The 13,187-nt window shown below is 41.9% G+C and overlaps 1 protein-coding gene across 1 annotated transcript in view; it reads right to left on the bottom strand.

Annotated features, from left to right (window-relative positions):
* Window positions 1-930: 930 nt before the first annotated feature.
* Window positions 931-13,187, bottom strand: part of abca3.S (ATP binding cassette subfamily A member 3 S homeolog) — a 43,533-nt gene continuing 31,276 nt past the window's right edge. Inside the window, exons 18-31 of the mRNA XM_018239226.2 lie at window positions 12,950-13,133; window positions 11,796-12,102; window positions 11,308-11,581; window positions 9,550-9,754; window positions 8,813-9,032; window positions 8,552-8,710; window positions 8,275-8,444; window positions 7,929-8,063; window positions 6,623-6,817; window positions 6,316-6,503; window positions 5,511-5,681; window positions 4,665-4,849; window positions 3,055-3,128; window positions 931-2,669 (exon numbers count right to left, since the gene is read on the bottom strand). Coding sequence (XP_018094715.1) covers window positions 2,538-2,669; window positions 3,055-3,128; window positions 4,665-4,849; window positions 5,511-5,681; window positions 6,316-6,503; window positions 6,623-6,817; window positions 7,929-8,063; window positions 8,275-8,444; window positions 8,552-8,710; window positions 8,813-9,032; window positions 9,550-9,754; window positions 11,308-11,581; window positions 11,796-12,102; window positions 12,950-13,133 — 2,599 coding nt within the window. The 3' untranslated portion in view covers window positions 931-2,537. The remainder of the gene's footprint in view (window positions 2,670-3,054; window positions 3,129-4,664; window positions 4,850-5,510; window positions 5,682-6,315; window positions 6,504-6,622; window positions 6,818-7,928; window positions 8,064-8,274; window positions 8,445-8,551; window positions 8,711-8,812; window positions 9,033-9,549; window positions 9,755-11,307; window positions 11,582-11,795; window positions 12,103-12,949; window positions 13,134-13,187) is intronic.

The following is a 13,187-nucleotide window of genomic DNA, read 5'->3' on the forward strand; positions in this document are numbered from 1 at the left end:
TGTAGCCTTCCCCTAAACCATGATACTGAACAATCTTTGTTTTCAGATCTTATGAGAGTTGCTTTGAGGATCCCATGCTGTCACTCTTCAGAGGAGAGTCAAACAGAAGCACAATTTGCAATTGGTCACCTTAAATACCTTTTCTCATGATTGGACACACCTGCCTATGAAGTTCAAGGCTTAATGATCTAATCCAACCAATTTGGTGTTGCCAGTAATTAGTATTGAGCAGTCACATTCATTGAAATTAGAAAAATTACACATTTTTGCACAGACAGTTTTTCACATTTGATTTCATTTAATACAACTGAATACTGCTTCACTAAACTAAACATCTTATAGAGTTATATCTTGCACTATTGTGGTTAATCTGTTAAATTGAGCATTCCTTGTCCTTTAAGGCAGTGGTTGGCAAACTGAAGGGCAAGAGGGGGACACAGCCTTGGCTGTAAAAGCCCTTCTTGAAGAGCAGACAATTGAAGACAATCAATTAGAGCAAGATTTGGGATGAGCTATTCTTCCATGCACGAGATATTCTTGGAACAATGTCAGAATGTTTGATTTAGCAGTTTTCATATATTTGTCGCCTCCTTTATTTCAACTACTTATCACCTGTCTTCTGTATCTGCCATTACTAACGTCCCTGGTTCAAGAGTAGGGTTGCAACATGGCCGGTATTTTACAGGCCTGGCCGGTAAAAATGATGCTTGATGCCAATGTTATTAATCGGAAAAAGCGGCAAGAATATAGGAAGGCCGGTATTTTTTTCCAGAAAATGTGGCAACCCTATTCAAGAGACACTGAAGAGGTGGCATTCTTACAATAATCATAGAATGGGAGGCTCCCTTTACTGTAATTTTTGTAAGAATGCCACCCTTTCAGTCCCCACTACACCAAGGTATCCCAGAATAAACCACAGGCAGACAGTTGTCAAAAAAGCAGCATAAATAATTTTTATTAGGTTTATACAATCAAGTTCCTGCTTGGAGCAGTCAGTGTTGTGTTCACAGGACAAATACAGAAGGGACCTTGTAGAAGACCTCTCTCTCTCTCTCTCTCTCTCACTCTCTCTAAAAGGGTTGTGCTGACAAAAGCACAGAGGCCTTACCCAGAGCATTACTATGTGCCACAACAAGCCTAGAGCCTAAACAGTGATCCCCAACCAGTAGCTCGTGAGCAACATGTTTCTCCCCAACCCCTTGGATGTTGCTCCCAGTGGCCTCAAAGCAGGAGCTTATTTCTGAATTCCAGGTTTGGAATTCCAGTTGTATAAAAACCAGTTGTACTGCCAAACAGAGTCTCCAGTCCACATAGGGGCTACCAAATAGCCAATGACAACCCTTATTTGGAACCACCCAGGAACATTTTTCATGCTAGTGTTGCTCCCCAACTCTTTTTACATCTGAATGTTGCTCATGGGTGAAAAAGGTTGGGGATCCCTGGCCTAAAGCATTCTCACTCATTATATTGGATGTGCACCACGGAACATTTGCATTGCACTGGCAGTAACAGTAGGCTCCTTTGGTAGCAAAAGGGTAAAATGTTGTTTCCACTCCCTGAATGCAGCTGTAACACTCCCAGCACCTTCTTCTGGGGCGACCTGGTGAAGCAGTAAGGCACCGCGGGGAGTTGAGCCACCTGTGATATCAGATCAGCAGTGCTGAATGAAAGCAATCGTTCAATTTACATTTTTTTTTAGTGTTCTACCAAGTCCCTTCTTAATTTTAACTCCTTCTTTGCCAAAAGAGACTATCTTAAAATCTCTCTTGTAATTATTATTTTTTTTTTTTTCAAAAATCAAATGATCTGTAGGCATGTTTCCAGCCTTGTGATTAGGAATTAATGAATCAAGAACTCTCAGGGGCATAAGGATGGACGCCAGTAATTAAGGGTCACAAAAGTCACTGCTGTAGCAGTCGAATGAAAGAGAGTGCATGTCACATGGTTTATGGACGTGGTATAAAAAGAAAGCAAACAGGAGGGAAATGTCACATGATCCTACTTACAGGCCAATCTCCGGCTCCCACAGCACCAGACAAAGATCCAGTCCAAGTAAGAAAGTTCTGTTCTGAGACAGTCCCAAATGCGGTTACTGGAATGGGCCAGAGAGGTAGTCATGACCATCAAAAAGCTGAGCAGAGGGCCCTCACTGTTAATAAAGAGACAGGTTGTCCTGCGGATACGCCTGCTGGTGCCATGAAGGGAATGAGAACAAATGGTCCCGGAGGGACAAAATAAATAGAACACAGACAGGTAAGGTCTGGACGGACACATTGGAGGTACAACATTAAACCAATCGCTCTGAGCACAAGAGCCAAAGGGCTAGAGACGGCACCGGACAGACATGCAGAAGGGGATATTCTGGATGGACACACAGAAGGGGCCTAACTGCACATGTAGGTTTTGGACAGATACAATGTCAGTGCTCTCTCTATTCCAATTAGGCAAACAGTATTAACCCAGATGAGTTCTTTTATCCATCATGGAGCTTGGACGGAGCAGCCTGTGCTGTGCTTGGCTCACAACAGCAGATCCCTTTATACTACGCCACCCACTGGCGACTGCTGGAAGTGACTGAAGCTCAGAAAGACTTGTTCCAGTGAGATCTGACTGACACAATAATCCTCCAGATCAAACTTCTCCTTGGCCTTTTCTAAAGTCCCAAACACCTGGAAAAAAAAAAGAGTTAGAAAGCTAAGCTTTACCCACGTCAATGTAGCCCCCCTTATCGTCCCTGATTTACTCAGCGTTAGAGAGCTGAAAAGCAGGAAGTAGTGTTCTGGCTATTATGTTACACATCCAGTCACTCCAACCTTTATACATTACATTTTTGGCTAACTAACTATATTAGAAACATGTTTTATTATGCACAGCCTATCTATTTACCCAGTTTTTATTTTTATACTGAACAATTCCTTTAACTTTTGTTCATTTTGCAGCGTTTTTCTGAGCACTTAATGCATCACCTATTATCATTCCCCTTTGAGCAACTGTATTTCCTAATAAAAAGGGCCATTTTCTCAACATTGCACAACACAAAATCTCTTCTCTTACCTGTGCCCAACTCAACTCTTGGCTGGTTATATGGTAATGCACCATACCCTGGTGCTCGTGCTTCAGCACACTGCCTGCAGGGGAGACAGAAGATGCATGTAAAATTGCCATGTGCATGTTTATTGCGAAGCATTCTAATTCATTATTTATACTTCTCCTCCTCCTATTCTAGGAATGATTCATATTCTCCATACACAATGTTATGATACCTAAGGTATTTTTTGAATTTACTAGGGATGCACCGAATTTAGTTTGGAATTGGCCAGGATTACAGATCCAAACAGGCCAAATCCTTCTGCCAGGCCGAACCAAATCCTAATTTGCATATGTAAATTAGGGGTGGGCAGGGAAATCACGTGACAAGGAAGTAAAAAATGTTTTCCCCTTCCCACCCCTAATTTGCATATGCAAATTAGGATTCTATTTCAGTATTCGGCCAAATCTTTGCAAAGGATTCGGGGCCAAACAGGCCAAATCCTTCTGCCAGGCCGAACCAAATCCTAATTTGCATATGTAAATTAGGGGTGGGCAGGGAAATCACGTGACAAGGAAGTAAAAAATGTTTTCCCCTTCCCACCCCTAATTTGCATATGCAAATTAGGATTCTATTTCAGTATTCGGCCAAATCTTTGCAAAGGATTCGGGGGTTCGGTCGAATCCAGAATAGTGGATTGGGTGCATCCCTAGAATTTACTATTAAATATGCTGCATCAACCCGACTTCAAATGTAATTCAGATAGTGGTACTTTTATGCATGTATTTTGGGAGTGCCCTAAAATTCAGCAATACTGGACTGCAATTCATATTTTTATTAACACCTCTTTAGGAATCCCAATTATTCGGACACCTGCATTTTGCCTACTGGGATATCGAGAGCAGTGATCCCCAACCAGTAGCTCATGAGCAACATGTTACTCACCAACCCCCTATATGTTGCTCTCAGTGGCCTCAATGTGGCCTCTCAGTGGCAGGTGCTTATTTTTGAATTCCGGACTTGGAAGCAAGTTTTAATTGCATAAAAGTATAGTGCCAAGTAGAGTCTCATGTAGGCTGCCAGTCCACATAGGGGCTACCAAATAGCCAATCACAGCCCTTATTTGGACCCCAAGGGACTTTTCATGCTTGTGTTGCTCCCCAACTCTTTTTACATTTGAATGTGGCTCATGGGTAAAAAAGGTTGGGGACCCCTAATCTTGAGGGACTTCTCTACCCTCTAGCGACAGGTTGTGTCTACAGCAGCTCCTACACTATGCAATGAAAGCCATCTTGCTCACATGGAACGCCTCGGAACCTCCTACCCTAGCATTCTGGATGAAAATTATTAATGATATCCTTCAGAGCCACAAACTAACATATGCAACACGAGGCTGCCTGGACAAGTTCAAGAAAATATGGGACAGGTGGCTTGCTGATCCACAAACTGGCACTGCAGCCCTATAACTTAGTTAATATGAAGGTTGCCTATCAAGTTATGTACTATAAGGTACTGTTTATTGCATAATGGAATGCCCACTCCATATCTCCTCCTCCTCTTCTCTCTTTCTTCATGCTATCCTATTAAAAATCAATAAAGATAATCTTTAAAAAATATATGCTTTATCCAAACTGACCTGGGAAAACTGTTTCAATGAAATCCTTAAAAGCCATCAGTTCCTCTGCCCCTCTGGCGGTCTTTGCCAGCAACGTGTAGCCACTCCCAAATTTGTTCTTTAGGTGCTGGGGACTTCCGAGGCACTTTAGTTGTCCATTCACCATGATGGCGAGACGTGTGCATAGAGCTTCGCATTCCTCCATGCTGATTGGAGCAAGAGAAAAGCAGAGAGATGTGAGCAAGTGACACATTAACCCCTTTGTTTTTGTAACTGTTGCAAAGTAAAATGGGGCTGGTTCTCCCCAGTGCAGTAAATCAACAATTAACAGAAGTTAGAATAGTTAACATAAAGTTACTAAGGATTACTATCACAGGATAACTTTGCTCCATATCACTTTACGTCTCCAAATTATGGAAACTGCAGGTCTCAACCATTCCATATACAGGTATGGGATCTGTTATCTGGAAACCATTTACCCAGAAAGCTCTGAATTACGAAATAGACTCCACTTTATCCAAATAATCCAACTTGATTTCCTTTTTCTTTGTAATAATAAAACAGCAGCTTGTTCATGATCACTAAGATATAATTAATCTTTATTGGAAGCTAAGACCAGCCTATTGGGTTTATTTAATGTTTGCATGATATTTTAGTAGACTTAAGGTATGAAGATCGAATTTACAGAAAGATCTGTTATCTGGAAAGCCTAGATCCCGAGCATTCTGGATAAAAGGTCCCATACCTGTAACAGATTCTGTACCTGTACTTATTCATTCTTAATATGCTTTGCAAAACAAAATTTATTACATTCTACCATTTCTGAGGGCTCCATCGTGCCTTCGTTTGCCCTCCTCCCTGCCTTACCTGTGAGATGTAATGACCACAGCCTTTCCACTCTCCCGTGTTCTTGTCACTGCATCCCACAACAGTCTACGTGCAACTGGATCCATTCCAGTAGATGGCTCGTCCATGAAGATCACGGATGGCCCTCCAATCAGAGCGATACCAGCACTTAGTTTCCTCTTATTTCCTCCGCTGAAGTGAAGAGGAAGAAAGAAAAGGAAAGAGAAAAGGAAGAGAGAAGATTCATAAAGTACATTTCGGAGACGTGGGAAAGAAATAATCGCTAAATAGGGAATGAAGAAGAAGGTAAAGGAAGACACAACTTGGGATGTGAATTAAAGGAACAGTAACACCAAAAAAATGTGTTTTAAAGTAATGAAAATATCATGTACTGTTCCCTGCACTGGTAAAAAGGATCTGTATGCTTTAGAAACACTACTATAGTTCATATACACAAGCTGCTGTGGAGTAATGGCGGAAATTAAAAAATGGCTATATGGCACAGGTTAACTAATGGATAACAGATAACACCATTAGACAGACAGAACTTATTTTCTATCTGCTGTGTAACCTGAGCCTTTTCTCCTTTGAATGGCTGCCCCCATTGCTACACAGCAGCTTATTTATATAAACTATAGCAGTGTTTCTGAAGCAAACACAGCAGTTTATCAGTGTAAGGCAACACTGCATTATATTTTCATAACTTTAAAACACTTTTATTTTTTGATGTTACTGTTCCTTTAAACACAAGTCCTGCTTGTGAAGAAGAAGTCCTTTTCATTCCATGTATCATCACTCATGACAAGACAGGTTAGTTCTAGTTTACCTGTAAGTCCGAACCAGCTTGTTGGCATGGGCTTCGAGGAGCAATCCACGCAACATGTTCTCCACGCAGCTGTTAATGTATCCCTCAGGCACCCCCCGCAAACGAGCATACATGCAGAGTGTCTCACGCCCCGTCATGTGGTCCAGCAGAGGGTCAAACTGTGGGCAGTACCCGATTCGCTGCTGAACCTTGGGATATGAGTAAATGAGTTTAGAAAACCATGCAGGACAAATTCATGCACATCTTTACAGAGCCAATACACACAGCACTCTCTCTGGAGCAAGTAGACTCAGATGCTTTGCATTACCTTCTTGATGCTGCGTAGGATGCTGTACCCATCAATGTAAGCGTCTCCAGAGCTGACAGTTTCATCTCCCGTTAGCATGCGGAATGTGGTAGTCTTGCCAGCTCCATTGAACCCCAGTAGACCAAAACACTCGCCTCGTCCAACTGCTAATGATATATGGTCTACTGCTAGGACCAAGGCACGGCGCCCGTACACCTGTTACATATAAAAACAAAGTCATGGATACCAACGCTGCTCTTTCCAACTTAATCATTGTGCTTTATTTTGCTCTAGGTTTAACCACCCGATATAACCCGGAGAGCTGCTGAACAAAAGGCGAAATAATTCAAAAACAACAAATAATAAAAAAAAATTAAAAACTATTACAAATTGCCTCAAAATATCACTCTCCACATAAGTTAACTTAAAGAGATCCTGTCATCGGAAAACATGTTTTTTTCAAAACGCATCAGTTAATAGTGCTACTCCAGCAGAATTCTGCACTGAAATCCATTTCTCAAAAGAGCAAACAGATTTTTTTATATTCAATTTTGAAATCTGACATGGGGCTAGACATTTTGTCAATTTCCCAGCTGCCCCTGGTCATGTGACTTGTGCCTGCACTTTAGGAGAGAAATGCTTTCTGGCAGGCTGCTGTTTTTCCTTCTCAATGTAACTGAATGTGTCTCAGTGGGACATGGGTTTTTACTATTGAGTGTTGTTCTTAGATCTATCAGGCAGCTGTTATCTTGTGTTAGGGAGCTGTTATCTGGTTACCTTCCCATTGTTCTTTTGTTTGGCTGCTGGGGGGGAAAAGGGAGGGGGGTGATATCACTCCAACTTGCAGTACAGCAGTAAAGAGTGATTGAAGTTTATCAGAGCACAAGTCACATGACTGGAGGCAGCTGGGAAATTGACAGTATGTCTAGCCCCATGTCAGATTTCAAAATTGAATATAAAAAAAATCCGTTTGCTCTTTTGAGAAATGGATTTCAGAGCAGAATTCTGCACTATTAACTGATTCATTTTGAAAAAAAAATGTTTTCCCTTTAAAGGTGAACAAGCCCTTTAAAGTGCAGCTGCCAATACCCAACAATCAGCGATCAGTTTTTGAAGACAAATGAAAGCAAAACTCATGCACTTGCAATTGAGCTACTCAGCCTTAGGGCGAAGACACACATGGTGATTTGACATCGCGACTTTTAAAAACCCTCTATCACAGCAATTGATCACGGTGACTTTAGGGAACTATACCTTTTCTCTTAATAAATAAATCAATATTCAGTGAATTTCAGAGGGTACAATTAACATTAAAATGTCTGCTCACCTTGCTAAGCTCACGGATGACTAGAGGGCTGCTAAGTGCTGACAGCTGCTCCAAGGGTGATTCCAGAATTTTTTTTCTCTCATCTGCCACATCTCGATCCTCTGGGGGAGAAACAGGGGACTCTGGCAGTGAAGCCTGGGTAAAGCAAGAGCGGAAAACAAGAACTACTTACGATGGCATGAAAGTTTGCATGAGAGACAGCCAATGGTACAAGGCAAAATGAAAGTGGAGGATATACAGTATGTGTGGGTGCAGTTTGAAATGCCAAAAATGAGGCTAAACATTTTATTGGTCCACCACCACTCGTTCACCCCCCCCCCCCAGTACTCTGATCCAGCTTCCATACCCAGCGGTGTTCTTTGTAGGTCCGGCACAGATTGTACAAACTGCAGAATATCTGGCTTTCGATTACAAAGAGAAGGTAGAGGAAAGCTAAGCCCTGAACAGCCATCGAGGTCAAATACCGGCCCACCCCTGGTGAAGACCACGAGAAGTAGTTGTCCTGATAGGTGATATCTGGGAAAAAAATAAAAACTTATTTTATCACTGGTCACTTCAAACATAGCTTCATCAAACTGTATATTCATGAAGAGTCACTGATTTCACAGCCTTCTGTTACTCACTGAATTCTTGACAGATGAAAACAGAAAGGGGAGATGAACGGCAGAACTTTAATAAGTGATAATTCTGGTAGAAGTCGCTGAACGATCGTCCCAAGCAATAATTTGGCAGTACCAGGAAGACCCCATCAAGGATGTGAGACAGATCCACCAGCTCAAGGGCTGAGACAGACAAATGCACATTAGAGAACAGATTAAAAGGACGAAATATTAGAGCACATAGCTTGCTCTGGGAATAAAGAAAAACGTCACAAATATTCTCACCTGGAATGCTCATGATGGTAACAGAGAGGAAGGTGGCAGTGCCAGACAAGATGTTGAAGATGGTGAGCCTGGTGTAGGCAGTGGCAGTTGAGGTGAACAGAAAACTGAATAAATACATTAGGGGGATCACGGCCCAGCCATACAGGAGCAACATCAGCATCACATCCACAAGGTGATGCTCTTCCGTGTAAGCGCGCACATCAAATGCCTGGAACACTGCCTATGAAGGGGGAATAAGATGGTCACAACATAAAGTAGTAGCCAAAATAAGACCAGAGAAGGGTCATAGGACCAGGAAAAGCATGAGAACAAGATGGAACTTGGGAGTTAAGAAAATTAAATAAGAGTAAAGCTGACCATAGACGCAAAGATCCGATCGTACGAATCCTCGATTCGTACGATTTTCGGACCGTGTGTGGAGAGTACCGACATTTTTCTTCTCATGGAGATCGGACGTTTGGTCGATCGGACAGGTTAAAAGATTTCTGTCGGCTGCCGATAATTTCGCTGCGTGTATTGCTGATCTGACGATTTTCAGTGGGAGACTGTCACCAGCTTTGTCGGACGTAACTTTCGTACAATTGCAGAACATCGGCTGATCTGTTCTTTTACTGCTTTATTTAAACTGAAGGTTAGTGGCAGGTCGGAGATGGGGAAGTCTGATCGTTTGAGGATTCGATCAATCGGATCTTTGCGTCTATGGCCAACTTAAATCAGTAGAATAAGCTACAACTCACCAGCATGAAGATGCAAGGAATCATAAAGTTGAGCAAGTCCCAGGTCAGCGCTGACAGCCAATAGCTTAGAGCTGAGGCTCCACTGACAAACTGGACGTGCTTGGACTTCACTGCTCTCTCTCCAACCAACAAAAGAGAGAACGTACTCGCAAGAGATGCCATCCCATATAGCAGGTTAATGGCTATGGCAAAGCCAGCCTGTCCCCTGCAATAAAACACAAAGCATTACCACAAAACCCGACCAACTGGACTACCCCTTACCCACAGTTCTTTTCAGTGATGTATAGAAATAGCCCAAACTTAGCCACTGAGTGCATTTAAACTCACTGCTTTCTTATGACCTATAAGCTTAATTTAAGGGGTTGTTCACCTGCCAAACGCTTCTTTCAGTTCAATTGTTTTCAGGTTGTTCACCAGAAATAAAGACTTTTTTCAGTTACTTTCCATTTTCAATTTTTTTTTTACCATTTTCCAAAATTGTAGTTTAATGTTCCTGTCTCTGGAGTTTCAGTCTGGCAGCTCAGTGATCCATGTGCTACATTTAATTCTAGCAATTGTTGCAGTTTGTTAGATTTAATTGATACATTCCTATTGTATCAATTCTAACAGCTGCCTTTAATTCATCTAAGGAATTCTGCTCAGCAGGGACAAAGATAACAAATGCATCAACATAGTGTATTGATTTAGAACAGATTACAGAGTCGGCGACCCCCCCCTCCCAGAGCTGCTTCAGAAAGACTAGAAATTAAAAACTGGGTAAATAGACAGCAAAATAAAAAATGTTTCTAATATAGAGTTAGCCAAAAATGTAATGTATTTCAGCTCTCTAACTCTGAATTAGTCAGCGACTTGAAAGGGGGCCACATGGGACATAACTGTTCAGTGAGTTTGTAATTGATCCTCAGCATTCAGCTCAGATTCAAAAGCAACAGATATGACCCATGTGGCTCCCATTCAAGTCCCTGATTGGTTACTGCCTGGTAACCAATCGGTGAAAACCAAGAGAGCTGCAAACAAGGAAGTAGTGTTCTGGCTATTATGTTACACATCCAGTCACTCCAGCCTTTATACATTACATTTTTGGCTAACTAACTATATTGGAAACATGTTTTATTATGCACAGCCTATCTATTTACCCAGTTTTTATTTTTATACTGAACAATTCCTTTAAACTTCAATAACAGAAAAACAGTTGCAACTAGAAAATAGAAAGTAATTGGAAAAATTCTTTGTTTATGGCGAACAATCTGAAACCAACTGAACTGTAAAAAGTGTTGGAAGGTGAACAAACCCTTTAGGGTAGTGGCACACGAAAATGCCTCTCCATTGTGGATAACTGAAATCACTGGTGGTATGTCTAAATCACACAAAGTTTCCTTCGAAAGCAAATTCGGGCAATTTAGCAATATATTGGACATACTGCCAGAAATTTCAATTACCGTCAATGGAGTGGCATTTTTGGGGAGATTTGTCGTCTGCAGCCGTGTCAAAAAAAACATGGGAGGCATATCTTCCTGTGTGCCAATACCCTAAAGGGGTTATTCACCTTTCAACATATTTTCATTATAAACCCAACCCTCCTACAAGAGATTTAGAAATAAGCCAACTTTATAAATCCAGTGAGTCAATTGGGAAAGCAAACCATTAACAGTTTGTTATGGACTGCCTGTTAAAATTGATAGGAAAGCCTCAGACAACAAGGCAACTGGCTGCCACTATGTAAATCTTAACCTTTGAAATGCCTTTACATTTCCTTACTCTATTAGCTGATCTTGGGCAGTCTCTGTGGTGTTTCGTGGTTGAGGATAGTTGGTTACAGAAATGGAAGCCTCTGGCCCAGCGATCAACTTGAAGAGAGCATTATCGACCAGGACAAGCGCCGAAGCGACTGCATGGAAAGCCTGGTTATTGAAGCGAGCCGTCACCTTAACCCTAGAGCCATGGTTCTGGATGTCGGCAGCACAAAGACAATGTTCTGCAAACAGTGCTCCTTCTTCTGAAGCTTTAGTCAGCAGGTAGTTGTCGAGATTGTCTAAAGAAACAGAACTTGCTGGTTATTTGAGGTGCTCCTGGACCTTCACTGGTTCAATAAGTCATGCCATACCTTCAGAAATTTGAATACACTGTGGACAGTATCAGAACGTTTTACAGCAACACAAATGCCATAAACCCATGCTGCTTTGTATTTCAGTAGCAGGATTCAGCATGTCATGCCTATATTCCCACAACAAATGCTCAGCACTCACCTAGCACCTCCAACGGCTCTGTCTGCTGTCCAGAAAACTGATCTCTGAAGTTATCAGCCAGGCTCTGAAGCAAGGCAGAGGCATTAGGAGGAAGAGAATATGGCACCATTGTATGCCCATAGGGCGCAAGGCTTAGGTCCAATGGTGGCGAGTCCTGGGGACCAGGGAACGTCTTGCCCACAACTAATGCTAACGAAGTGAAGACAAGTGGAACCAGAAATTGACCCACCACCATCTTCCAGTTTCGCCAACTATAAGCAGCTCTCTTCACAAACAGGGCATAAAACTGCTGGCACCAAAGTGTGCACTGGAAAAAAAGGACACAAGAAATGCAGGATGAGAAGAAACATTACTGAGAGAAAATGGTCAGAATACTATACATATTAACATGAAGGTATTCAACAATATTGCCTTAAAGAGATACTGTCATGGGAAAAAAAAAACAAAAAAAAAAACGCATCAGTTAATAGTGCTGCTCCAGCAGAATTCTGCACTGAAATCCATTTCTCAAAAGAGCAAACAGATTTTGTTATATTTCATTTTAAAATCTGACATGGGGCTAGACATATTTTAAGTTTCCCAGCTGCCCCCAGTCATGTGACTTGTGCTCTGATAAACTTCAGTCACTCTTTACTGCTTTACTGCAAGTTGGAGTGATAACAGATCCCTGGTAGATCTAAGAACAACACTCAATAGCAAAATCCAGGTCCCACTGCGACAAATGCAGTTACATTGAGTAGGAGAAACAACAGCCTGCCAGAAAGCAGTTCCATAGTAAAGTGCTGGCTCTTTCTGAAAGCACATGACCAGGCAAAATGACCTGAGATGCACCTACACACCAATATTACAACTAAACCAATACACTTGCTGGTACAGGAATGACATTTTATATTGTAGAGTGAATTATTATCAGTCTAATTTAGAAATAAAAACTACATCATAAAAATCATGACAGAATGCCTTTAAACAAGGCTGTTAAACATGCTGCTTGGTATTCTTTTCAATCAGCTTCTTCAGGGCACTGTGTACCCCTGTACCTACAATCCTCAGAATAGGAGAAGACTTAAAGTTCACTTCAAATTGGAACCTTCTATTGTCCCCTTGGTGACATGGTGCCACCATAACATCTTCTTTCCCTTTGCCTTGCCTCTCACCTTCCCATTAAGCTTGATGTTAGAGCAATCCTCAGTGATGAGGGTCCCGCTGTCCTCTGTGCAGTCACTCATAGAACAGGATTCTTCGGCTCCCCAGTCATTTGCGCGTCTCTCATGCTGGTACTGAAGAGGAGGCAGTTGGATAGCCTGAATGTCCAAGCTGGTGTCTACAAGCTTCCCAACACTGTTAGCGGCAACAACAAATATATGACACTCTAGCAAAGCATTTTGTGTGGTA

This window comes from Xenopus laevis, chromosome 9_10S (genome assembly GCF_017654675.1).
Source record: "Xenopus laevis strain J_2021 chromosome 9_10S, Xenopus_laevis_v10.1, whole genome shotgun sequence".
NCBI lineage: Eukaryota > Metazoa > Chordata > Amphibia > Anura > Pipidae > Xenopus > Xenopus laevis.